Source organism: Aulonocara sp. 'chitande type north' Nkhata Bay, linkage group LG13 (genome assembly GCF_057382095.1).
Source record: "Aulonocara sp. 'chitande type north' Nkhata Bay isolate Kocher_YH1m ecotype deep benthic linkage group LG13, A_spYH_male_GT1.1, whole genome shotgun sequence".
Classification (NCBI taxonomy): domain Eukaryota; kingdom Metazoa; phylum Chordata; class Actinopteri; order Cichliformes; family Cichlidae; genus Aulonocara; species Aulonocara sp. 'chitande type north' Nkhata Bay.
The window spans coordinates 32,608,504-32,635,738 of NC_141356.1; the positions used below are offsets into that span (position 1 = coordinate 32,608,504).

The following is a 27,235-nucleotide window of genomic DNA, read 5'->3' on the forward strand; positions in this document are numbered from 1 at the left end:
GACTTCCTGTGTGAACGGTTGTGGTTTCAGACAGTGAATTAAACAGAAATTAGTTGTTTTGTTTTGCTTTTTGAAAAAAGGTCATTTCATCTGGGACGACCTCAGACCTTAAAACAATCAAATCTACATAACACACCTGTGAAAACAGTAAGGTAGGTTAATGTGTGTGTGTTTCCTGTGCAGCCACAGAAGCTCTGAAAAGTGATCGCTTTCATTTAATGAACACACGTCTATCCTTTCATTTCAGCTTCCTGCTCATTCTGATCTATTCATATGTTGAGTTGGAAAGTGAGAGTTTGGTCTTTAAATGTTCCATTTAAGCAGTTTGTAACTGAAGATGGTCTCTTATCACCTGCTCAGGAAAGAGAACAAAGCCAAAAACATATTTATGCACATTGAGAGGTCACTGATACCCAAATAGTCCTTGTTAGAAAAATGAAGCTCAGAATGATTTGATGTTCTTAGGGGTTGTGTGTGTTGTGGGTTTGCAGCTTTCTGATGTCTCTGTGTTTGTAAGTTAATGACTGAGTTAAAAGAATGATACTGTGAGGTCAGGAAACTGGAGAGACGAAGAGCTTCATCCCTGAAACTAGAAAGACTCGACTGAGTGCAGTAGATCCAAACTCTCCTTTTCTTAACATCTGAGACGACAGTCGTTAAACTCGTCCCCGCTGTGCGCAGAGTGAATGTGAAGGGATGGATCGATGACACCGGTCAGAGTTTAGAGCTCTGATGTTTGAGTCGTAACATTTCAGACGTGACAGACATGCAGTTTGTTCTGCACTCAAGCTTTCATCTCGTGTGGTACCTGTCTGAGCTGACCAGGTGAGTTTCTGGTTTCTTTGCAGGTTTCGGCCAATAAAGACACTCTAGGTGAGTCAAGGACTCAGCAGGTGAACCGTTCTGAGCAGAAACTTTGGACGCTTGCGCTCATCCTCTCCTGTTTCTCCTGGTGGGATTCCTGCCTTCACCTGGATAGAAATGGAGAGGAGGGGACACTCAGAATCTCACAGAGATCTTTCTTCCACCTCCTGTAGACGTTCATATATATATATATATATATATATATATATATATATATATATATATATATATATATATATATATATATATATATACACACACATATATACACACACACACACGTGCCACAGGCGCTGGAATATTTCTAACATTTTGAGTTATTTTCCAGTGTTAGAAAATCAGCACTGCTCAGTGTTAGTCTTTGTTAATCTTCAAAACTGACTAGGTTACTTTTAAACATATAACACTGTCAAAAGTGTTAATTTAACACTCAACAGTGTTGTATTTAACACTCAGAGGTGTGGACCCATATAGACACTCTCCAGTGTTAGTTTTTGCTGTGTACCTGTGATGGATCAGGTGAGCGAAAACTACTTGCTGAGTCAGTATGCATCAGAGCATCCAATAGAAACAGCTGATCAGATGAGCCTTCATGAAATTCAACATAAGTTTGAATATTTCATCAAACAGAAGCTGAAGCAGACAGATGTCTGCAGCCTGAGAAGATGAGCTGAAAGTTTGCTGCTTCCATTGTTTCCCCTGAAAACCTTTCAAAATCCCACCACTGCTAATTTTCCAGCTAATTTCCTGCAAATGTGCTTAGTAATTTCCAACAAGTCAGACGTAACTCTCAGGACGTCTCTCGCAGACCTACAGGGGAAAGTGTTGCTGTTATATTTTCAGGTTTCAAACTAGTAAATAAACTGGCTCTGTGATGAAAAACCAGCTGCCAGAGAGACGCTTCGTCCCCCAGGCTTTCATTCTGATGAACACAGTGAAACAACCCACTGTTAGATCATTTGGGTCATAAGCCAGTGCCCTGCTCTGTTTTCCAATCATAATTTGCATAATAGTTTGTATTAATTATTTGCACTAATACTTTGTACAGTTTCTTATTTATCCAGTGTGGAGTCTGTTTGATTTGTTGAAACAGAGTTCAGCCGTAGCTTCAAAAACATGAGAAATTTGAGAAATGCGGACACACTGACAGACTCGAATCAGCTGTTAGTTCACACATTTCCTAATTTTTTCTTAGAAAACTGGAACATGATGAGTGCCAAACTATTCTGAGATTTAAAGCTGAACAGCAGCTGGTATTCAGAGGCATGAGGTGGGATCTTTGGGAGGAGCATTTTAGGTTGATGAAAGCAGAGAGACGTGCCATGCTTTAAAGGAAAACAAACTTAAAACAAAACTCAGGGGTACCACGAGGAGAGAGAAGTTCGTATGTGAAAGCATGCCCTGATGTTTTAACATGCAGGCAATGTGCACATCACCTGTTCCAGCTGTTACCCTCAGGCAGCAGGTGCAGGACACTTCAAGCCAAAACCGGCTATTGCATTAATAAATATACTCGGGCATAAACCACTGTGAAAATGCGAACTCTTAACTCTACAATATTTTTCTAAGGATTAAATCACTGTGCAATAACCATATTTTCCCTTGTCCATTCTCATATACAGTCTTCTATATACTATATTATTTATTTATTTATTATACTTTTTTTCTCTTGCCACTTGCACTGAATTTGTTTGGATACAGTTTCTGTTGTTCTTAAAGCACAATGACAATAAAGATTCTGACTCTTTTAAAAAAAGTGTGATGATGTTACTTTTGTGAACAATGCATTTCATAAACGTCACACAGTCTGTGCAAGTGCAAACCAAAGAGCTGTCATAAGTTTGTTGTCACAGATGCATCTGTAGGCGTCTCAGTTTGGGGAGGGGGGTATTTAACTCTTTCATGCATGAATTAAGACAACCTCAATCAGGATTGTTTTCTTAAGTATTTTTATTCATCTTCAGGCAAGAAAAAATATTTTTGAACTTCATTTTTTAAACATGCTTTTAAAAGAGTTTTGTTTTTTGTTACATGTCCACTTACAAATGTCCACTGGCTGACCAGTGGGTGGCGGGGTATGGAGTGACACATCAATGTCCAATGTAGTGGTTTATGTGCAAGTATACTATCAACATGGACGCAAGTGTTTGATCTATCAGTTTGCATACCAATTGGCTTCTGTGAAAATGGCTCATGTATAAGAATTTGCATACCCAGGAAACCTCTAGAGTGCACGACAGATGTAAAGAAACATGCAGGCAGGGTTTACCCTTCCCAGCCTCCCAAACCCTGAGTTGGATAAGCACAAAATAATACATGGATGGATATGATATATATAATATTTTATTGTACTGCTGTTGTGATGAAAACTGTGAGAATAAGGCCCAGAGGAAGATGAGTTGAAGAACTGATGCCGAGGAGAGCGCTGCTGTTAATGTGCAGTACAGGTTTCTGCCTGCGGGTGGCAGCAGCTCGCTGCGCGCTGTTTATGTCGGTGAGCAGCAGCAGCAGAGGAAGAAGCAGCGGGAGGCCGTTGTGTTGCTCGTAGCTAAAGCTCTGAGTTCCGTTTGTATTGGAATATCCGCAGAAAAAGCTGCAATCTATCCGCGGAGCTCTGCACTTCGGTCCTCCTCGTTCAGTGACCTCCGCAGCTCTCCCGCAGCGTGCCCGCGAGGAGCCGCAGGACCTCCGCGGAAGGAGATGTACCGCGGTCGGCCTCCTCCGAGAGGGGGCTACCCGCCTCCCTTTGAAGGCCGGGGTCCGCCTCCGCCGAGGCCCTACCCGGCCCCGGGTTACAGGGACGACCGGAGCCGGCCCAGACCTCCGTATCACTCTGGCTACCACGACCACGGACCCCCGGATCCCTACCGCCGCTCCCCGCCGCGCAGGAGGTACCCTTCCCCGGGCTCAGACAGCAACCGCGGCGGGGAGTTATGGACCGGAGGTCCGCCGAGAGAGGTGAGAGAGCCGAGGTCCGAACGGGCCGAACACACCGGACAGCCGGCAGGTTACCGCACACACACCGGTTTGGGTGGTCTGCGGGGACGGATACGGCTGAGAGGGAAAATATCTGTTTCTCATTTATAAAGAGTGTGTTTGGAATCAGATTTAGACCAAACCCCTTTTAAAAAACGACCAATTTATCGCGAGATTAGCGTTTATGTACCGCGTTTATTATTTAGTTTTATTGTTTAACGTGTCTGCCCGACGACTCGGTCAGAGAGATCAGGAGGAGCCAGGTTATGAAGGGCCTTGAAGGTGAGCAGAAGAAAGGGCACCTGGAGCACGTATGCTAAACAGCAGGACTGTTGGGATGTTTGTTGGTAATAATGATGTTGGTAGACGTTTAGCTTGCAAGACAAGGAGCTTTGTGAAATCTTACTTTGGTTTAAGTGCTGTTTCAGCCGTGAAGTTTATGTCCCAGTGACCTGTAAAATTCTAGTTGATTATAGTTCTTCAGAATAAGTGCCTGGAGATACTTCAGGAAGGACTTTGGCTGAATCCAGCTCTGCTCCCACCACACTTGGCGCTGTAAGCTCAGGAACGCTCAGGTTAGAAACTGTAGAGCAGGGGTGTCAAACTCAAACACACAGTGGGCCAAAATTCAAAACTGGAACAAAGTCGCGGGCTAACATTAATATTTATTGAAATATATTTATTCCTCCAGATATAAGAATGAATCTTTTCTTACGGACTCAAACACGTTTTGCTGAAAAACTGAATATGAAACAAGCAAAGCTTAATACTAAACAATATATATATATATATATTAGCTGTATAATACCAGTAGGCCAGCTTTAATAGTAATTTGGTATGGCTTCGCGGGCCAAATGTAATTAGGCTGCGGGCCAAATTTGACACCTATGCTGTAGAGTAATCAGAATCTTAGAAACCTGAAAAAACCCCAAACAAAACACAAAGCTGCCATAAAACATCTCCATCAGGTCACACACGCCGATGGTGAAAAGGTTCGTTTTTTCCATTACGTGCCACAGGCGCTGGGCTGTCCTGTCGGTATTCTACTCTGAGAGATTTAGTGCTGAATTTTTGTGTTTCTCGTACAGAGGTCTTTGTCTCCACGTGGCCCGATTCCCCTGGACCACAACCTCGTCATCACCGTTGGCAACGAGCTGAATGGACCTTCTGGCTCCGCCTCCTTATGCCATCTCGAAAGGTGATCATTAGGCAGATTTTGTGTTTATTGTGATGGTTGAAGGCAATACAGCTGGATAAAGAAACAGCAAATGTGGTCCTTTGTTACTTGTGAAAAGGAAATGATTTCACCATTAAAAGATGTTCACAGTGAAACATCTCATCTAAGTCATCTGATATAAATATTCTAGGAACAACAAGTAAGGTTCAAGGTTCTTTATTTGTCACGTGCATAGTTATACAAGTATAACACACAGTGAAATGTAACCTGACATGCTCCTCGACATGTGCAAAAATTGGGGGGGGGGAGAGAGTAAAAAAAAAAAAAAATATATATATATATATATATATATATATACACACACACACACACACACATTGGGGTGAATGTGCAGTAGTGGCAGCAAGCAGGTGAATTCTGTACATTAATAAGAATAGACATCTGACTATTTTACAGAATAGACAATATAAACATTTAAAATTAAAGGAATTTTTTGGTCCAGACCAAAAAAGCCTTTTTGGTCTGGACCTGAATGTGGGCAGCCCATGTCAGGTCTGAGGAGATGTGGACACCAAGATACTTGAAGGACTGCACCCTCTCCACTGGAGCTCCATTGATGATAATGGGCTTGTAGTCTCTGTGCTGACCCCTTCTGAAGTCCACCACCAGCTCCTTGGTCTTGCTGACGTTCAGGTGGAGGTGGTTGTCCCAGCACCATGATGCCAGATTCTTCACTTCGTCCATGTCGGCCGTCTCATCGTTGTTGGAGATGGCGCCCAACACCACTGTGTTGTTAGCAAACTTCACAATGGTGTTGGAGCCATGGGTGGCCACACAGTCTGAAGTGTAGAGGGAGTAGAGCAGTGGCGAGAGGACACATCCCTGAGGTGCTCCTGTGTTGATGGTGATGCTGTTAGACACGCATCTACCTACCCTCACCACCTGAGTTCTGCCAGTGAGGAAGTCCAACACCCATGCACACAGACGGCTGTTGAGTCCCAGATCCCTCAGCTTTGTGAACAGTCTGCAGGGCACTATTGTGTTAAACGCTGAACTGTAATCAACAAACAGCAGTCTCACATAGTTACCCTAAGCCTGCAGTGTGAGAGCAAAGTGCTCTAATAGGGTGATATGGTACTACAAGGTCATTAAGATAAGATGGGGCCTGATTATTTAAGACCTTGTATGTGAGGAGCAGGATTTTGAATTCTGGATTTAACAGGAAGCCAAAACAGGAGAAATCTGCTCTCTTTCTAGTCCCTGTCAGGACTCTTGCTGCAGCATTTTGGATCAGCTGAAGGCTTTTCAGGGAGTTTTTTGGACTTCCTGATAATAATGAATTACAGTCGTCCAGCCTGGAAGTAATAAATGCATGAACTAGTTTTTCAGCGTCACTCTGAGACAGGATATTTCTAACTTTAGAGATGTTGCACAAATGGAAGAACGCAGTCTTACATATTTGTTTAATATGTGCGTTGAAGGACATGTCCTGGTCAAACATGACTCCAAGGTTCCTCACAGCGTTACTGGAGGCCAAGGTAATGCCATCCAGAGTAAGAATCTGCTTAGATACCATATTTGTAAGCTTTTCAGGGCCGAGTACAATAACCTCAGTTTGATCTGAATTAAGAAGCAGAAAGTTAGCGGCCATCCAGGTCTTTGTGTCTTTAAGACATTCCTGCAGTTTAACTCATTGGTGTGTGTTATCTGGCTTCATGGACAGATAGAGCTGGGTGTCATCAGCATAGCAGTGTAAATGTATGCTATGTCTTCTAATGATGCTGCCTAAGGGAAGCATGTACAGTGGGGCAAAAAAGTATTTAGTCAGCCACCGATTGTGCAAGTTCCCCCACTTAAAATGATGACAGAGGTCAGTAATTTGCACCAGAGGTACACTTCAACTGTGAGAGACAGAATGTGAAAAAAAATCCATGAATCCACATGGTAGGATTTGTAAAGAATTTATTGGTAAATCAGGGTGGAAAATAAGTATTTGGTCACCTCAAACAAGGAAAATCTCTGGCTCTCACAGACCTGTAACGTCTTCTGTAAGAAGCTTTTCTGTCCCCCACTCGTTACCTGTATGAATGGCACCTGTTTGAACTCATCATCTGTATAAAAGACACCTGTCCACAGCCTCAAACAGTCAGACTCCAAACTCCGCCATGGCCAAGACCAAAGAGCTTTCGAAGGACACCAGGAAAAGTATTGTAGACTTGCACCAGACTGGGAAGAGTGAATCTACAATAGGCAAGCAGCTTGGTGTGAAAAAATCAACTGTGGGAGCAATCATCAGAAAATGGAAGACATACAAGACCACTGATAATCTCCCTCGATCTGGGGCTCCACGCAAGATCTCATCCCGTGGGGTCAAAATGATCATGAGAACGGTGAGCAAAGATCCCAGAAGCACACGGGGGGACCTGGTGAATGACCTGCAGAGAGCTGGGACCAAAGTAACAAAGGTCACCATCAGTAACACACTACAACGGCAGGGAATCAAATCCCGCAGTGCCAGACGTGTTCCGCTGCTGAAGCCAGTGCATGTCCAGGCCCGTCTGAAGTTTGCCAGAGAGCACATGGATGATACAGCAGAGGATTGGGAGAATGTCATGTGGTCAGATGAAACCAAAGTAGAACTTTTTGGTATAAACTCAACTCGTCGTGTTTGGAGGAAGAAGAATACTGAGTTGCATCCCAAGAACACCATACCTACTGTGAAGCATGGGGGTGGAAACATCATGCTATGGGGCTGTTTTTCTGCCAAGGGGACAGGACGACTGATCCGTGTTAAGGACAGAATGAATGGGGCCATGTATCGTGAGATTTTGAGCCAAAACCTCCTTCCATCAGTGAGAACTTTGAAGATGAAACGAGGCTGGGTCTTCCAACATGACAATGATCCAAAACACACCGCCCGGGCAACAAAGGAGTGGCTCCGTAAGAAGCATTTGAAGGTCCTGGAGTGGCCTAGCCAGTCTCCAGACCTCAACCCCATAGAAAATCTGTGGCGGGAGTTGAAAGTCCGTGTTGCTCGGCGACAGCCCCAAAACATCACTGCTCTCGAGAAGATCTGCATGGAGGAATGGGCCAAAATACCAGCTACTGTGTGTGCAAACCTGGTAAAGACCTATAGTAAACGTTTGACCTCTGTTATTGCCAACAAAGGTTATGTTACAAAGTATTGAGTTGTATTTTTGTTATTGACCAAATACTTATTTTCCACCCTGATTTACCAATAAATTCTTTACAAATCCTACCAAATTCAAATTTTTATTTGTCACGTACACAGTCATACACAGTACGATATGTAGTGAAATGCTTGGACAACTGCTCGTGACCTAAAGAAAACAAAAAAGGAAAAGGCTATGAATAAGAAAGGAAATAAATATGAAAAATTAAAAAGGGTGAATTTAACTAGGAAGGAATAAAATATAAATTAAGGTTAAAAATGAAATAACTGTACAACACAAATTAGAATGAAGGGTAAATTTAACTGGGAAGAATAAGAAAGATAAATATATAAATTAAAGTTGAAAATAAAATAACTGTACAACAAAATACACAATATAGAACTATATAAGAATGTATGAAGAAATCTAAATATAAATAAATATATACACAATAACAGCAGCTGTACAAGTATTAACCGGAAATGAAGAATATAGTGACCAGTGTTGTGCAAAACCAAAGTCCAGAAAGTCCAGTGTGTGTGTAAGAACCATATGTGTGGGTCAGTACTGTGTGGTGGTGTGATTGTCTGATACCATGTGGATTCATGAATTTTTTTTTTCACATTCTGTCTCTCACAGTTGAAGTGTACCTCTGGTGCAAATTAGAATAGAATAGAATAGAATTCAACTTTATTGTCATTGCACATGCACAGGTACAGGGCAACGAAATGCAGTTTGCATCCATCCAGAAGTGCTTTAGTGATATAGATATATTACAATATATATTAGCAATAATATAGATATGTGAGTATATTACAGAAATGGGTCTATTATGGTATGTTATAATGTACACGGTATGAAGTATGTTGTGAATATTCTATAACTATAAGTATGTACAGGCTGTAGTGAGTACAAGCTATGTACAGGATATGAACAGGATATAAATATGAAAAAACTATACAGAATATGAAATAAATAACTTTACAGAATCTGGGATATACAGCTATACAGAAATGGGAACTATGCAAATTACTGACCTCTGTCATCATTTTAGGTGGGGGAACTTGCACAATCGGTGGCTGACTAAATACTTTTTTGCCCCACTGTATAATGTAAACAGAACTGGTCCTAGCACTGAACCCTGTGGAACTCCATAATTAACCTCAGTGTGTGAAGAGGACTCTCCATTTACATGCACAAACTGGAGTCTATTAGATAGATATGATACAAACCACTGCAGCACAGTACCTGTAATACCTACAGCATGTTCTAATCGCTCTAATAGGATATTATGGTCGACAGTATTGAACGCTGCACTGAGGTCTAGCAGGACAAGCACAGAGATGAGTCCACTGTCAGAGGCCATAAGAAGATCATTTGTCATTTTACATTTTGAGAGAAGCCAATTGAGTCTAATAACAGATTAAATGCCATGTTGAGGCTGTCATTTTTAGCATCTACATGGATGTTAAAATCACCCACAATAATTATTTTATCTGAGCTCAGAACTAAATCAGATAAAAAGTCTGAGAAATCAGACAGAAACTCTGTAAGGCCCAGGTGGACGATAGATGATAACAAGTAAGACTGGTTTCTGAGTTTTACAGCTGGGGTGGACGAGGCTAAGCATCAGGCTTTCAAATGAATTAAAAGTCTGTCTGGGTCTTTGGTTGATTACTAGGCTGGTGTGAAAACTTGCTGCCACACCGCCCCCTCGGCCTGTGCATTGAGGTTTCTGGCAATTATGTGTCAGTGAATGGTAAAAATGTGTTATCTGCACAACCAGTGAGCAAGGTTATTATCGTTAACGAAAACTAACGAAATAACGAAAACTAGAAGTGAAAAAACATTTTTGTTAACGGAAATAAAAATAAAAACAAAAAAAGGAAAACTAACTAAAATTAACTGAATTTATAGCAAAAATGTGTTTAGTTTTCGTAGATGTGTGTGTGTCATACAATAGTCAAGGGTGAAAATGAAGTTTAGTTTCCAGATTTTTTTCTTGCTGTGTCTCATTATGCCAGCAGGTGGCAGCACGTTAGTCGAGTTGTTTGTGTCGCTGCTCCGTCCACGCGCAGAATCATGTCAGGAAAAGTCGGGAGAAAGCGCCAGAGTCCAATTTGGGATTACTTTGAATATGACTGTGTTTTGGATAAAGCAAGTGTCTTGTAGTGGAAAGAGACAAATTATGAGGGACATTTCTAAAGGGGAAAAAAATCCCACAAACCTTAAAGTGCGCTTGAAAAGCTCACACAAGAAGGCTAACCTAGCTTACCTTGAGAAGGTAAGGGAGCGCACTCAAACCTCATCCCCAGAAAACAGAAGCTAACCCCAGGCAAGGCAGCGTGATGCATCCCGAGACAACAGAACGGGGATATCTGCATAACTGTGTGAGTCAATTGCCTTCAAAAGGTTTATCAATTCACTTGAACCAAAATTACGAACACCCGGTGCTGCAAGAGTTAATAGTCTCATTGGGGCCAAGATATAAATTTTATAGTTGCCTGGTATCAATGGTTGTTCATCTGCCTTTATTCATTTATTTATTTATTTAAAGAACCCATAGGTGGGAATGTGAGTTGTCTGTCTCTGCGTGTTAGCCCTGCGACAGACAGGCGACCTGTGCAGGGTGCAGGGTTTGGTAGCTGGAATAGCAACATACCCAAGGATAAGCAGAAGAGCATGACTGATATGATGAAACTGGGATTTTGTTGCACTTAATTATTGCAAACAACTAAAACTATAACTGAAACTAAGGATTTTAAAAAAAAACTAAACTAAACTAGCAAACAATTGGTAAAAACTAATTAAAACTGATATAAAATTGAAAATCTGAAGTCAAAACTAAATAAAAATAAAAACTAATGAAAATTGCAAAACTATTAAAACCCTGCCAGTGAGGTTTAGCTACTTCATGTTTTTGTCTCCATGTAGACGGGAGTACGAGCAAAGTCGGGGCCGGAGCAAACCTCGCAGCCGTAGTCCCGACCGGAGTCGGGCCAGGAGTCTTGGAAGGAGCAAGAGCCGTCCCCGTAGCCAGAGTCGCAGTCCGAAACGGAGCCGGGCCAAGAGCCGGGGCCGAAGCCGCAGTCCAGACCGGAGCAGGGCCAAGAGCAGGGCCAAGAGCCAGAGCCGCAGTCCAGACCGGAGCAGAGCCAAGAGTCGGGGCCGCAGCAAGAGTCGCCCCCGGAGCAGGTCTAAATCTAGGTCCAGATCCAGGTCTCGATCCAGAGGAAGGAGTCGAGGACGAAGCTACAGCAAAGGGACGAGCTATGCTCGCAGTAAGAGCCGTCAGAGGAGCCGCAGTCGCAGTGCAAGCAGCAGCTCAAGCAGCCGCAGCAGAAGTGGTGCCACAGATTTGAATAAAGGGTTTAAGGAGCTAGAAATGGCTCGCCGCAGGAAGGAACTTGAGGAGCTGCTCACGTTACCAACAAAGTCCATCCTGAAGAAACGCAGCTCCGAGGACTCGCCATCCGTCAGGGTAAGTTTGCAGACAGTGTTTCAGTCGGTGTTTCGATACATGCTTCTGTTAGCCAAAAAGCAGAGATGACCACGGCGGAGTTCCTCAAAATGACCATCATAGTATTTCTGTTACAGAGCACGGACTCTCCTCAAACTCAGGATGGCTCCATGTCCCGACTGGCCGATCAGCTCCTGCAGGCCGTCAAAGGCGCTGACCCTCGCATGGTGGCGTCCATGCTTGCGGAGCTGCGGTCTGATCCACAGATGGCTCGCCGTGCTGGCCTCGACGCTGAGATCAAAGAAATCCTCAGCCTGCTGGGGATGACAACGCCGGGGCCCAGGACTCAGGAGAAGGTGCTGGACGACATTGACGACGAGGAGAGATTCCTCTATGGCGATTTGGAGGAACCCAAACCACCGCCGGGGCCAGAGCCAGTCTTGACCCACAGTCTAGACTTGTATGGAGACGTAACTGAGGAGGCGCTGTATGGAGACTACCCACAGCAGAAACTGGTCTCTGCTCAGACACACGGATGTACCCTTCAGCCCCCTCACTCCACGGACAGTTATGTGAGCCGGCCCGCCATCAGCCCCGACCACAACACCACAGCCCAGGTGTCGAACCCCGCTCACCCACCGGGGAACGAGCCCCTGGAGGAGAGCGAGCGCCAGGCACTAGAAGAGTACGAGAAGATCCAGGATCTGCTTAAAACCATCGGTCTGGACCTTGGAGTGGCCGAAATTACCAAGATGGCCGCCAGGACCAAAGAGCGTCTCCACGGGAAGAAACCCCCTACAAAGACGCCCACGCGGCGCAGACGGTACTCCTCCGACAGCTCTGATGGCAGCCGGCAGGGCCGTAGGTCACGAAGCCACAGTGGCAGCTCTAGCAGCACCAGCCGGAGCCGGAGCCACGGACGCGGTGCCACTGGCGCTGGCTGGAGCAGCGACGAGGATGACCGCAGGAAGAGCTCAGCTTCGCTCAAATCTCACCAAGACCGTGACATTAAAGAGGAGAAAGGCGAGTGGAGCAACACGGCAGCGCCGCCCTGTCAGACTCCAGAGCCAAGCTGCCACCCCCCTCATCCAGGTGTACCCATCCCCACCTACCCCCCTTCGCAGGTCCCCGCCATGATGCACCCCAGCTACCCGCCACCTGTGTACAGTCAGTATGGGAATTACTTGCCCTTCGTACCCCAGCAGTGGCCCCCCACATATCCACCCCCAAACATGAGGATGCCTCCTCCTACACTTGCTGAGGAGTACCCTCCCACACTACCCTACAAACAGGATTATACCCCTGAGCCAGGGGTCAAAGGTCAGTCTCCTTTTAAAGAACTCTTATCACATTTAGTCTGAGCGTGACGATTATTTGCGGGATGTTTTCCTCACCGCTAACCAGGCGGCCCTGCCCCTTCCTCTTGTGGATCCTTGCGTGTAGGTTGCTGTAGTGTTTGTCCTCTCACTTCTCCCCCTGCCACCTCTGCAAAACAGCATGTAGGAGACACGGCTGACTATTGAACAGTTACTGATTTGTCACAGAGACTCTGCATCCTCATTGGTCAACAAGTTGTGATTAAATGTTCATTATCCAATGATTGTCCCCTGCTTAAAAACAATGCAGCTTTAAGAAGCTACTTCCATTTTTATATACAGTTTGTTTGCTTCAGAGTACTTAGCCATTTTTATTAGCTGTGTTACTTAATAGGTTGAGAAGGCTGAAATGTGCACTACCCAAATGTTTGCACATAGAAACGAGTCATTCAGTCATAAACATTCAGGTAGTTTTAAAATGTGTTGTTACTATTTTTACCCGCCTCCATAATCAGTGTAACACATGGTTGGCCACAGTTGAATCCAGTGTACAAAACTGGTGAGCGCTGGAAGAATAAACTGGATTCATCGACCAGCGAGAGCAGGATGAGCAGCTGTGGGTCAGTCGGTGTAAATAAATGTGTCTGTCCATCCTCAGGTTTGGTGAAGAGCTCCACCCAACACGCAGAGAAGGGGAGCGCCAAAGCTGCGAGAGTGTCTGAGGAGCAGAACAACGAGAGCCAGAAACAGAAGGTCAGCCTCCATCGCTTCTTCCCACGTCTTTGCATTTACGTCAGAAGGAAGTTTATGCCTCCACATCCTTTGGCTCCACCTGAAAAACTGAGATGTGGATCATTCCGAGAAGGAAAGATGTAGATTTGGGTGGAGCCTCTGACTCAGATTCAGCTGATTGGATGTTCACACCTGTGACTGTGTTGGTTTGTTCAGGTTCTAGAAGAGAGAGAGAAGCTGAAGCAGGAGCGAGAGATCAGGATGAAGAAGAAGGAGTATCTGATGAAGGAGCTGGAGAGACTCAGGAAGCAGCAAGGTGTGTTACTGTGTTACAGGTGATTTATGCTCCGCCCACGCAGCAATCCCAGCCAGCATGTGGTGGGATGTCCTATAAAGCTGGTGTTGGTTTTAAGTTTATTAATGAAGTATAAAATCAGACACTTTTCTCAGCTGAAATGAGACTGGAGATCCTCAGGGATCACCTCTGGGACTTTTTTTAAATTTGTTTTTATTCAACATGTGCACAGCTGTGTACAGCTGATCATTTCAGAAACCTGCCACTGTAGAAAGTTTCATTTGGTGTTTGTTGTTTTAGGTGTGACATGAAAACATGGAGCTGCAGGAGACGCCTTCTGATCGATGGAACGTCACTGATGGCGCTTTGACATTTGCCCTGCAATGTTTTTCAGGCGAGCTGCTGAGGAAGAAGCGCCGGGAGAAGGATGGCCACAAGGACCCTCTGCTGCAGGAGATCAGCCACCTGCAGGAGGAGGTCATGGCCCAGATCTCCAACCTCCGCAAGGAGCACGAGGCTGCCGAGAAGAAACGCAGCGAGATCGAGAAAGTGGCACTCATCCTTGGCTTGAACCCGTCGGACCGACCCCGCAGGACCAGCAAACCGCCTGAGGTCCAGAAGGCTGAGCAGCAGACTCCACCACAGAAGAAGAAACGTGATGCGGAAAGGAGCCCAGAAGGCCAGCCGGCGGCCAGCGGCCCCATGATGAAGGTACACTCACCTGCAGAGGAGGTAACAGGAAGTGATATCGGAGTTAGAAAGCATAGCTAGGGTCAGTTATTGATCAGAGTTTACTCAGACGAGATGTGTCGAGAAGCACCGAGAACATGTTCCTTTATTCACTCAGTGAGGTTCACCTGCAGACCACTTTGTCCTCTAGAGCTGTTATTTTGAATTCAATGCTTTTATTTTGGAAGATTTTACTTTGTGCTTGTAGTTTTGTCTGCCTCATCATCACGTCGGCAGTGAAACTAGTTTCCCTGAACATTAGTTGTTTTAATGGTTTTATATAAAAATTTTAATATAAGAAGTTTAAATGTTTCATGACAAGATTCTGCGATCTTGTCGCGTTAGACTGGAAATAGATAGCTCAGAGAAATGAAATGTTTTTAAAGCTGTGCTAACAAACAAGAAGTTTATCGGACATGTAAAGGATTTGTATAATCGCTGGGTGGAGCTAAAGCCTCACTACTGTCTCATGTAAATTAGTTTAATCCATTCATCATCATAGAAATGTCTTTGTACTTTTACTACTGTTTGTTTTCGTTACATTGAGAGTGAGAGCGCGTTTTAATGCAGCTGTAGTAACAATAAGACGGTTTGAAAACATTTCTTTGTGGTCGAGTGATGTAGTTTAGAGGACCGGTTCAGCTCAGCAAGCTGTGAAACATAGAAACAGGAAGTCAAAAAAGTATTTCTAGAAAATAAAATATTATTTGAATTCCATAAAGGATTAGCATATGGGCTCAAATTGTGGTCATAAATATTTTGTACTTGTAAATCAGTTTTGTATGTGTAAAAAGATTTGTGTGTGGACTTAGCCAAAAATTAAGTGTGAAACTCTGCACTCAAGTTTCAAGTTACAAGTACGAATTTTGACCCTATTTTTCTTCCTTTCAGCTGATTGGTCAATGTCATGTCAATCACAAATTTATCTATCCAATCAGAGAACAGATGGGCTTGGGCTGTCGGAGGTTTTTTTTTTTTTAACTGCAGGTCCTGGAAGGGTAATACAGTTTGAAGCTGGAGGATCTCTCTCTCTCTCTCTCTCTCTCTCTCTCTATCTCTCTATCTCTCTATCTCTATCTGATAGCAGTTAGGTCCCCTAACTTTCAGCAGCTGTTGAAAGGATAAAGTTGTGGTATCTCAGTGGTTAGAAATGCATTATTACTTTAGGATTAGTTTAACACAAAGTCATAGCTGACCCGGGACCATGGCTGTGAGTCACAGTGCGCAGCATAAAGGTCCTCTCATTGGACGCAGCATGTGCTGCTAATGCTAACTAAAAGCCAAGGATCCAGAATCTGTTGCTGGCTGCTGAATTCTGTGTGCAGCAGCTCTCCTTGCACTAGATGTACCTGCTCCTTGTCGTTTCTGTCTCTGACTTTATGTTCTCTACAAGAGTTTGTTTTTTTTTTATCTTCAAATGTTCAACAAAAACATGTATCGCTAATTCATAATGAAGAAAGCTTTGTAACTATCCCCACTAGTGAAGACTGTCATTTCCACAAACCCAAGCCCATCTGTTCTCTGATTGGATTGTTAAATTTGTGATTGACATGACATTGGCCAGTGAGATGAAAGGAAGAAAAATAGGGTCAAAATTCGTACTTGTAACTTGAAACTTGAGTGCAGAGTTTAAGTGTATTTTTTGGCTAAGTCCACACACAAATCTTTTTACACATACAAATCCTGATTTACAAGCACAAAACTTTTATGACCACAATTTGAGCCCATATTAGCAAGCTAACGTACCTCTGCAAACATGTTCACAGACAGTTTAGGAGGATTCACGTGTGCTTGTGTCCGGCTTTAATGGGCTCTACTCTCATTCTGTGTGTTTGTTGTGACATCACATGTTGTCAGACTGGACTGTCATGGCCACCAACATTTATACCTGTGCATGGCGGAGCTCCACCAGTTTGGAGTAGTTGGAGGTGGAGTTTCTCTCTTTGAGGTGATTCAATTCAGTTTTATTTACACAGCGCCAAATTACAACAGTCACCTCAAAGCGCTTTATACTGTAAGGTAGACCCTACGATAACACATACAGAGAAAACCCAACAGTCCTGTGACCGACCGCCTACGAGCGAGCGCTTTGGCAACAGTGGGAAGGCCGCACTGAGTCGTAGTCGTTGCCGACTGTGATGATAAATGTTTCGTGTTTCTAGGACGGTCACAGCGTACATTTCAGAAGCGTTTGCATTTATGACAGTGCAGCTTGCCTCATCAGTGATTGGTTGTTGAAGTTGTGACAGCCCCGTGAGCCAGGTTATACAAATCGATGATGATCAGTAACTGCTCGCTGATCATTTGGTGCACTTACGCAGCGCTGTTGGTTTGAAGAGCGCCCCATCCTCGTCCAGATACATCCAACGTCAGGCAAAAAAGCAGCACATACGTGTGAATCTGCACATGGTCTCAGGTCATCAATGTGCCGAAAGTCCTCCATCAGCACCCCAACAGAACGTGGCGGTGTCCTGGGCTGCTGATGGGTTAAACAGACATTTGAATGTTTGCTGTGAGTAATTATGTGTTTCCTTGAAACCCTCCTCGAGTAGTTAAACGTCAGTTTATTCTAATCAGTTTATTAAAACACGTGGATCGGGTGCTAGGTAGTGAGAGAAATCAACATGAATCAGCTCCTGGCTCACGTTTACAGCTGCTGCTCGGCTGGTTTGGCCGTTACACGCTGGGTTTCAGCATCAGGAAGGTGTGACGCTACCAAGGCGTGGATACTGGATAGGGCTGCTCGATTATGGCAAAAATGGTAATCACGATTATTTTCACTGAAATTGAGATCTCGATTATTTGACGATATTTATTTAACTCTTTAAGTCCTACCATAGAACCAAGTCCACCAGAGCTTATATTATTTTTTTACATGCTGTAGTGCCATTTGTGGGAGCATTTCAAGTTGCTATACATCAATACAACTGTTATAGCCCATATTTTAATAATATGTATGCATTAAGTCCATAGTAATTACATTAATTGCAAAAAAGTGCAATAAGCTACAAAAAAATTGAAAATCGTTTTTGTTTTTTTTTTACATATATTTCTACTTGGAGAAATTTAAGAGGTTTGTCCCTCAAAACTTTAAATACAAAAAAGTTGCAAAAAATAGTTTACAACAACAGGAAATTTATTTTGAGTGTCTTCATAGTTTTATTTTGGAGATACAGCAATTTTTATATACTGCAGGAAAAACAAAAAACAATCCTATGATGCAAATTTGCAAAGAAAACAGCAGGTGCATCAAAATAAACTATTTCCAGCAGTGCAATTCGAGTTCTAAGCATCCCAGAAACTATTCAGAAAAGTCAAACATGACTTATAAAAACGCCAGTATAGGCTTTTAAGGCCTACAAGTAAAAAACTACATTTTCCGCGAATATGGCGTCACTTCTGATTTTGGACAGGAAATGGCGGACATGTGATAGTTCGCGCTGACGTCTGTTTCAATGTGGGAAGTGTTACGAACAGCTGATCAGATCGGCAAAGCGTGTTTCTGGAATATTGTTTTTGTTCCTGCAAGCGCTTTTTATGCAATTTTTTGCAAAGCTTTATGTGGCAGGAAACCGTGACTGAGGACAAGCTGATGGCATAAGATGTAAGTTTCATATGCAAAAAAAATTATTGCGCTAGCTTACATGGTTCAGGTTCTACAGGGATTTAAAAATAGTTACACAAAACGGAGCGTGCTGCTCTGACCGGCTTTAAAGGGTTAACAATAACAATGTATTGAATAATGACTTTAAAAAATAATATAAAATAGTGTGTAAATACTGATAACAGTGCAAATGTTTGCAATATAAGAAATAAATGAAAAATGTAAACATCTGTGTTTAGTGAACTTTGCAGTGTTGCTCTGTGGTGCAGCTACGACACCGTAGCAAAGTTTACACACTGTGTCTACTTGATCCACGTCTGACTGAACCCATAATGTTTCCACACCACTGAAGGTTTTTTTACCTCTTTTCAACCAACGGCAGTCACTCTCCTCTCCAAATAACTTCTGCTTAGCTTTCCGAGCTTCCCTCGGGTCCTCTTAATTGTTGTGACACGTGTTCGAAATGCAGAGAGGTGCACTCGATTTGCCACACGGAGCAGCGCGAGAGTAAAGCACGAGGGAGGGGCTAATAATCGGCTCAGTCATTTTTAATGATCGTTGAAAGCCCAGATCGTAATCGTGATTAAAATTCGATTAATTGAGCAGCCCTAATACTGGACGAGTCAGATCCAGATTATTGATTGCGTTAATGAGCGACTAGTCATGAAAACAACGCTGCTGAGCGGAGGGTTATAGACTGAATTTAGACTGTTGAGTTTCATTGTGACCGCTGCAAGTTTGTGCTCAAGTTGAAATTTTGCGTAAGAAGTTACTGCCGCTATAAAAACCGTCTGAGGGATACACGTTGACATCTTCAATGCAGAGTCACACAAGGTAAGAAACTCTTTAAAAGGAGCTCCTGTTTTTGCTCTGAATGCAGGCTGTCGCTCTTCTCCCCGCCATCTTGACTCTCCATCATTTTTCTTTCTTTGTTCTTGTTTAGCAGACTTCCGTGACTCTGTCGCCTTCGAAGGCGTCCCTGCACACGCCGCCCGACGCCACTGCAGCTCCAGCCCCGCCCCCCGAGCCCTTTGAATACTATGACGCTGGAAACCACTGGTGCAAAAACTGTAACGCTACGTGTGGTTCCATGTTTGATTTTTTCACACACTTGCACAGCAAAACGCACCTAAAGGTTGGTTTTCACTTTAAAGCATCATCGCCCACATTGTCTGAAATTCTCCCTCTTTGATATTCAGTTGATATTCATACCTCGGCGGGCTCCTCGTGTTTGCTCTGTTACATTTCATGTTCTTCTCCGTCCCTCAGACTCTGGACCCGTATGACCGACCCTGGGCTTCCACTCCGAGCAAAATCAAAAAGAACCAGCTGCCAGACGAGAAGCTGACTAAACCCGCTAAAGGTACTTGTGCTGCACCTTCAGAGGATCCTGCAGACGTATCACAGTCTGTTTTTTGAACCACTGAATTTTGTTAGCCATATTTTGGTTCCAGGTGGAGCTCAGTGTGGATCTCTGCTGCCATTTCTGTCTCTTAATGAAAACAGTGATAATGAAGTGATTCGCATCGAAGCATAGGGGAGACTGCTGTCCGCACCTCCAGTGCTGATTCGTTTCCTTTTCATGCCTCACATGGCTCTGAAAGCTGCTGAAAATGCAACAACAGCTGGTAAAGTGCGCTAAGTTCTTGGTGCAGGTGTGTTCGTATCACCCCAAAAACAGCTTGACTGCATCTCCTGCAGGCACCCGGTTATTGCTGAGGAGCTGCAGCATTTTTCCATCTTTCACTGGTCTTAAATAACCACTCAACTCTTTACCATCTGTTTTCCAAAAAAGTCAGCACCCCGCCTCTTTAACCTTCTCCTTTTTTGACAGGTACTGGAAATGGACACTTCCATAAGGTAAACATGATTGGTAGCTCATTTATCCTCCGTTTGAGGGTTGAAAATGTCATGTGTGTCGCGCTGCAGGTTCGGAGTTCCTGGTACCCGTCAGAGGATTCTTCTGCCTGCTGTGCAGAGAGTTTTATGGCGACGGCATCTGTGCAGAAGAGCATGTCACCACGCACGCTCACAACGAGAAGTATAAGGTTTGGAACTCAATGACTTAAGCATTGCCAAATATACAGAGATCTGTGCCACCTAAACCTTTAAAGGTGGTCAGGCCTTCCTTTTCTTGATTTGATATAGATAAAGGATAGATATAAATAAAGCAACACTTCACACATCGGATCGCAGAGGATCCCTCCCCATCCTGGAAATCTGGACAGCCACATGGTTTAATGGAAGAGAAAATTATGAACCTTTACAGATGACTGAATTCAAAGACGTCAACAGTCAAAACGAAAAGGCTTGTTCATTATGCTGAAATTTCATTGCAGCACCTAAAAATGCTCCTCAGTTCTCATCCTGTACAAAGGAGCAGACATCAGTTCTGCTGTTGGGCTGAGGGGCATCTATGTCCAGCTTAGAGTAACTGCCTGTCACCTGGAATTTTCCCCATGCTCTAAAAAGTGTTGCTTTGAATTATTTGAGCAGTGTGTTTCTGGGGTTTGATCAATTCTGATGTGTAGATTGTAAGATTACATGTTTATATGTCAAGTGACCAAAGTGGACTTCAATATATATTCTTGACTCTTCCTCACCAGAAACAAATGTATGAGAACCCACTGTACGAGCAGAGGCGGAACCTGGACCGCCAGGCGGGACTGGCCTTAGAGGCAAGTGGAAAGAAACGCAAACATGATGACGATGAGAAAGGCAGCAAAGAGGAAAAGTCCAAACACAAAAAAGAGAAAAAGGAAAAGGAGAAAAAGAAAGAAGAGAATGCTTCAAAGGAGGACAAGTCCAAAATTAAAAAGGAGGAAGACGAGGATAAGCTGAAGCCAAGCAAAAAGGAAGATTTTAAGAATGCCAAGAGCCCTGAAAAGGAGTGGCCTTATTACAGCAAGAAAAATAATGATGAAAAGTACAACTACAGCAAGAAGGATGACAAGTACCATTACAGCCGAGAGGAAGACGAGAGGGACAGCCGGCACAGATACAGCAGGGATGAGGAATATCGGTACCATTACCGCACCGATGCTAATGACCGTCCCAAATATGGTTCAAAAGATGATGGGGACAAATTTAAAGGTGGCAAATATTCAGATGCCAGATCCAAATATGAGAAAGAGCGAGACGAATGCAAACCTAAACCTGAGAGGGAAGGTTTTAAAACGTTTGAGCCAGAGAAGCCGGCAGTCAGCAACCCCGAACCACTACCAAAACCCTACGAACCGCCCAAAATTCTTTGTGGCCCCAGTCCGGCCATGAGGGCCAAGCTCCGCAAGCAGAGCCTGGAGGCCGGCAAACCAACTACAGCAGCAACAACCACATTCGGAAAGTTCATTTGGAAGAAGAAGGAGAACGTGCTTGCAAAGGAGGCAGAGAAAGTTGCTGCAGAATTCATCAAAGAGGATGAAGCTGCTGCCAAGTCCCCTTCGGTGGAAGACTCTTTTGCAAAGTCAGTAGCTGTTGCCAAAGAGATCGCAGAGAAGCTGGGAAACAAACCAAGCGTATCTGCTCCCTGGATGTCCAACCGGGGACGGATCCGACCCAACCTCCCTACACCTGCTCTAGGTCTGAGGAAGCCAACCATGATGGGCAGACCTGCATCTCTGAATACCTTTCTGTCCATTAAACCCCAAAACCCTACTTTAGTAGAGTCTCTTCCAACAGAGGGCGCAGTACTCCCGCCTCCTCCCGTGAGTTCCGGAAATGGTCTGCTTCAGACTAAAATGGTCCCATACGTTGATAAACTTGGGCCATTTGAGGCAGTCCTTCCCTTGTTTCAGGTTAGACCTCCACCCGTGGTGCCTGTACCAGCTGAAGTTAAATCTACTCTGCCAGTTTTTGAACCTGCCCGAGTCCAGCCAAATCCTGCCCCTGCTGGTGTTACAACTCCTACACATTCTAAATTTAATACTACTCCACCAGTTTTTGAACCTGCCCGAGTCCAGCCAAATCCTGCCCCTGCAGGTCTCACAACTCCTACACCTTCTAAATTTAATACTACTCCACCAGTTTTTGAACCTGCCCGAGTCCAGCCAAATCCTGCCCCTGCAGGTCTCACAACTCCTACACCTTCTAAATTTAATACTACTCCACCAGTTTTTGAACCTGCCCGAGTCCAGCCAAATCCTGCCCCTGCAGGTCTCACAACTCCTACACCTTCTAAATTTAATACTACTCCACCAGTTTTTGAACCTGCTCGAGTCCAGCCAAATCCTGCCCCTGCAGGTGTCACAACTCCTACACCTTCTAAAGTTAACCCTGCTCCACCAGTTTCTAAACCTGTCCCAGTCGACTTAAAGTCGGTCCCAGTACAGGCAAAACCTTTAACTTCTTTAGCTACCACAGCTACTCCAGCACAACCAGCCATGATAAAGATTGTGTCTGACGTGGCAGCTCCTGGTGTCCCAGAGGGTGAGCAGACTCGTACGGTGTTTGTCAAACCTCCACCTTTCATGAATAAGTGTGATGGAGCTCAGAAATCGGACAAATTTAGGAGCAACCTGGCTGCAGCCAGAGCCCAAGATTTATTTGGCATCTTCTACAGCAGCATCAGCCAAACGGGCCCCTCCTCCTTCAGCAAACCAGCATCAGATACTAGAGCTGAAGGCAGTAGTGGCAGTAAAAGTCCATTTCCAGTTCCAAAAGCCCTAACACCCCAACCACAGTCCAAACCACACCCAGAATTACAGCCCCAACCTGAGTCTCAGCCACAGTCCCAACCACAGCCCAAACTGCACCCTGAACCTGGGTCCCAGCCACAGTCCAAACCACAGACACAGCAACACCTTGAACTCCAGCCTGAACCACAGCCCAAGGCACAAGGTCTTACTCAGTTCCCGCTTCCAAATGAACTCCAAAGATCTCCACAACGAAATCCAAATGAGCAGCCACAAAACCCACTGACCCCAACAAACTCAGGCATTCAAATTATGTCTGTCTGGTCCCTGCAGTCTGCCAAAGACTCCGCATCTGAGTTGGCTCTACCTAATGAAAGAAACACGCAAATGGCTCAACCAAGAGTGTCTCCCCCGCTTCAGTGTGAGGTTCAGAGTGCACCTGAAGACCAGTCTGTGACAGCCAAATTGGATCCCCAAATCTTCCCAGAGAGTCAGTCTTCCAGACTGGAGTCCCAGCTCAAACCATGTCCTGAAAGTCAAATAGAGCCCCAACAGTCAGAAATAAGCAAGGTCAACGAATTCCATCCAGAGACTCATTCTGACACAGAACCTGAACCCAAACCAAAAACGGGTCCTAAAACCAGGGGTAAGAAAACCCCGCCTGCTCCTCGGCCAACCCGGCAAACCCGATCCCAAACAAGATACCAAACCCGACAGCAGCTGAACCAGAACCAGCCTGAACCAGAACCCGAGTCATCTTCAGGTGACACTGATGCTGCAACTACAAACCCAAAGAACTTGGACATGGTAGATCCTGGCTCTGTGTCGCAGCCAGAGGCTGAGGCGTCCAGTGAGGCGAACCCTCAGATTATGAAGATAACTGCAGAAACACTGGGCTTGCCCTCTGACATGACCTCACTGGACTTTGAATATGATTTTAACTTTGAGTAGGAGGTGACTCGGCTTTGTGACATGGGGGCGGGGTTTATTCTAACCGCTCGGCTATCCAGAAAGGCTGAAGCCACAATGTGTCACATAGTGGAGGGCATGTGAAAGTGACAAGATAGACACTCTTGCTGAGGGACTACACCTGTCTAAAGGACCAGATTTATTTAGAGTTTAATTGAATTCCTTTCTTCACTGTTTTCTCCAGAATTTGTTTTTAGGTCTGATTGATCTCATAGAAACGTGTCCAGGACATTTGTCCTCACCCAGCAGTCTCCTAGTTTTGCAGCTTTTGCTTACACTTCATAGGTTTCCAATAGACTAAAAGAAGAATTTAAATACTCAAATAAACCTGTAAACTGCTTGATTTATGCCATTTCTGTTTAAATAACACAATAAACCTCCTCTCTTTGATCATATTTGGCAGCTGGGACCGCTGGTGTTTTGCGTTTTGGAGTTGCATTAAATGAATAATGATTCCACCTAACAGGACTAGTGAGCTCATGTAGATGGCTACTGATCTACTGAACGAGAAACCTTATAAAATCAGAGCGCTCACCCGGTCTGGTTGTGATTTGTTAGTTTTTAGTTACCGTGTACCTGTTGCTACCTGGCTCTAAATAATAAAAACACAATTGCAGACTTTCAGCCTGACCCAGTCTTTGAAATACATAAACCAGGCTCAGTCAAGCACAGTCTTTTATTGTAATGACACAACTTGTCCTTTGAGGCAGCAGAGTGTCTGTCTGAGGTGCTCTCTGTTGAAAGTGGAGATGCAGCTGACAATGATGAATATTTGGATGAGTCTGCTAAGACTCCTGTGAATTTCCGTACTCTGAGGTGAACCTGGAACACTTTGTAATCCTTGAACCCTTTCACAGTTCATCTGGACCGACTGTTTGGTTTCACCTCATTTCTGCTTCTTGTCACAGGAAATGTTGGCCTAGAACCTTTCGGGAAATAAAAGATTCCTGAAGTCAAAAAAAGCCCAACAAAGTTCAGACAGTTCATCCCAGGGACATTTCTTAAATTTTCAAGCCATCAGTGTATTTATTTTATTTTTTTTATAGGTGACCTTTCTGTTGTTGATCTCAGACTTGCTGGATGTCTTCCCCTGTGTAACGGGTCTGAACTGAATCATCTGTCTCAGAATAGATAAATCTGTGGCTGGGAAATGCTAGAAAAGAACCTGTGACCTGGACCTCAAATTTCCTGAACCTACAGAGAATATGGCATCTCAGAACACGAGGTGAGGCTTAATTTAGCAACCAGATCGTTAAAAGTTTCTTAGTGTCTGGGAAATATGTCAATGTGAAGGTGAAGATCTGAGTCATGGTCCTTTCACTGGTTCTCAATGTTTGATCCAGCTAACCCAGATTAACTCACTGTAATGTACTAAATTTGTGGTTAACCTGTTTAAGAACTTGCAGATGAGAGGCTGTAATCCCATTTAGGGTCTCAAACAAATGGTTGTAAAGCAGAGCGTAAATTACTAAAAGGAAATGTTCCCTCATCACCTGTTGAACGGCCTCTTACAGATGAAACTGATGGTTGGAAGACTGCTCCTTCAAAGAGCACAGTGTAGTTTTGGGCGGTTCACGGTTAAGGCCTCGTTTCATCCTGTTTCGACCTCGGAAAGCTTGTTCTGATGCTCCTGAATGAAACAGTTACTGGAACTGCATCGGATGTTCTTCGTTCATTGTGTCTGAAACTGCTCGTTCTGTAATGTGTTAAAGTTTTAATAAAAGGAGAAACTCCAGCATGTCTCTGTGTGCTCATTACAAGGGAAAGAAACTTTATTCAATCAAAATCGGGACAAAATCGGAACACACGGGGGATGCTTGGCTCAGGTTTAAGTACTTCTACAGATAAAAGGCAAAAATCTGATTTATTATTAAAATATTAATAGTTATATATTATTAATAAAGTTCTGAGAGCCTAATGTCTGGATGATTGTAGAGTATAAAGCAGAAGGAAATTCTGACCCAGATTAGTTTGAGATATTCTCTCTTATTTACTTTGTATTTGAAGGTTTGATGAATAATCTGCAGTGATTAAGAAACCTTCCAGAGATTCTTGCAGCCAGAGTTGGGTCGACTCTAGAAGTGTCAAATCTGAGAACCGTGCAGTGGCGTCCATGCAGAGGTAATCGGGGACAAGTCCAAATACTCAAGCCGATCATACGATCATTAAACTGCAGTTTGTGACCCAACGGGGCTCACCTGTCTCAGGTAAAGTCTCTGATTGAGCCGGTCTCCACGTTGGGGGGCATCTACAGTGTTGGGGAGTAATGGAATACAAAATATGAGTAACTGTATTCTGTTACGTCTGTGAAGGTTCTCAGTCATCCAGGTCATCGTAGTCAAAGGAGCTGGCAAAGAAAAGCGTCTGGACTTCTTTAAGTTGCTTGAAGACTTCACAAGCGCATGGCACAACACAGAAGAGCCACCTCCACAGGACAAGACTCAGCAGTCCATCTGCATCTTAAGGATAAAGGACACTCTTTCGAGGATGCCAATGTTCACATTTTGGACAGAGAGGACAGATGGTTTGAAAGAGGAGTGAAAGAAGCCATCTATGTCCACTGTGAGCGACCATCTTTGAACAGAGGCGGGGGTTTACGACACCAACTCTGCCATCTATAATCCAGTTTTGAGATCCCTTCCCAGACGCCTTAACGCCCACTCACATCCTGGGCCATCTGACCTCAGGAATTCGCATGATAAGGTGGGGCCAGGTTTCACAATGAACACACCCGAAACTCTGGCTGATTGGGACCCACGCCCAGTTTCCCACCTTGGCTCAGGCGATTTGAGGATCATCAGGGGGTCCTTTTGTCCCTCTGTGGGGGGTCTCTCCCACTAGGTTTATATCTGGGACTCTCCACCATTTGACCTTAGAACTGAAGAGGCTTCTCGGATGAGAGGTGAAACGTCTTCAAGCAACTTAAAGAAGTCCAGACGCTTTTCTTTGCAAGCTCCTTTGACTGTATTCTGTTACAGTTACCATTTAAATAGGTGATAATTAGAATGCAGTTACTTTGTTAAAATAAATGGATTACATAGTGGTCGTTTCCTTTTTCAAGTGTTAGGCTGTGCCCTATGGAACGCCAGGACTGCCATCATGAATTAATTAAATACACCATTAAATAATTAAATGTGGCAATAATTAATTAAAATTGGAAATAATTAATTAAAAATGTTTTTGACACATTTAATTAATTATTGACACATTTAACTAATTACTTGTTTATTTCATATTTTAATTAATTATTGTCACATTTAAATAATTATTTAATGGTGTATTTAATTAATTCATTTTGGCACAGTTGAC

At 44.0% G+C, this 27,235-nt stretch overlaps 1 protein-coding gene across 3 annotated transcripts; it reads left to right on the forward strand.

Moving 5' to 3' along the window:
• Positions 1 to 3,362: 3,362 nt before the first annotated feature.
• Positions 3,363 to 26,175, forward strand: znf318 (zinc finger protein 318). Of its 3 annotated transcripts, XR_015124486.1 has the most exons (12): positions 3,363 to 3,822; positions 4,929 to 5,038; positions 11,125 to 11,671; positions 11,788 to 12,970; positions 13,625 to 13,719; positions 13,915 to 14,014; positions 14,388 to 14,704; positions 19,270 to 19,461; positions 19,596 to 19,689; positions 20,256 to 20,374; positions 20,933 to 25,151; positions 25,441 to 26,175. XR_015124486.1 is itself a non-coding variant. In XM_086260031.1 (11 exons), exons 1-11 carry the CDS (start codon positions 3,565 to 3,567, stop codon positions 23,906 to 23,908), a joined length of 5,991 nt encoding a protein of 1,996 aa, XP_086116157.1. In that variant the 5' UTR covers positions 3,363 to 3,564; the 3' UTR covers positions 23,909 to 26,175. The 3 variants fall into 3 exon arrangements, 2 of the variants coding, with proteins under 2 accessions (XP_086116157.1, XP_086116159.1); XM_086260031.1 differs by having other exon boundaries at positions 20,933 to 26,175; XM_086260033.1 differs by having other exon boundaries at positions 19,273 to 19,461; positions 20,933 to 26,175.
• Positions 26,176 to 27,235: the final 1,060 nt, after the last annotated feature.

Excerpts from the sequence above, each read along its gene's own strand:
- znf318 (XM_086260031.1), top strand. The coding sequence starts at position 3,565 with ATGTACCGCGGTCGGCCTCCTCCGAGAGGGGGCTACCCGCCTCCCTTT. Across the intron at positions 12,971-13,624 it reads CCCTGAGCCAGGGGTCAAAG|GTTTGGTGAAGAGCTCCACC; the intron begins GTCAGTCTCCTT and ends GTCCATCCTCAG. Across the intron at positions 13,720-13,914 it reads ACGAGAGCCAGAAACAGAAG|GTTCTAGAAGAGAGAGAGAA; the intron begins GTCAGCCTCCAT and ends TGGTTTGTTCAG.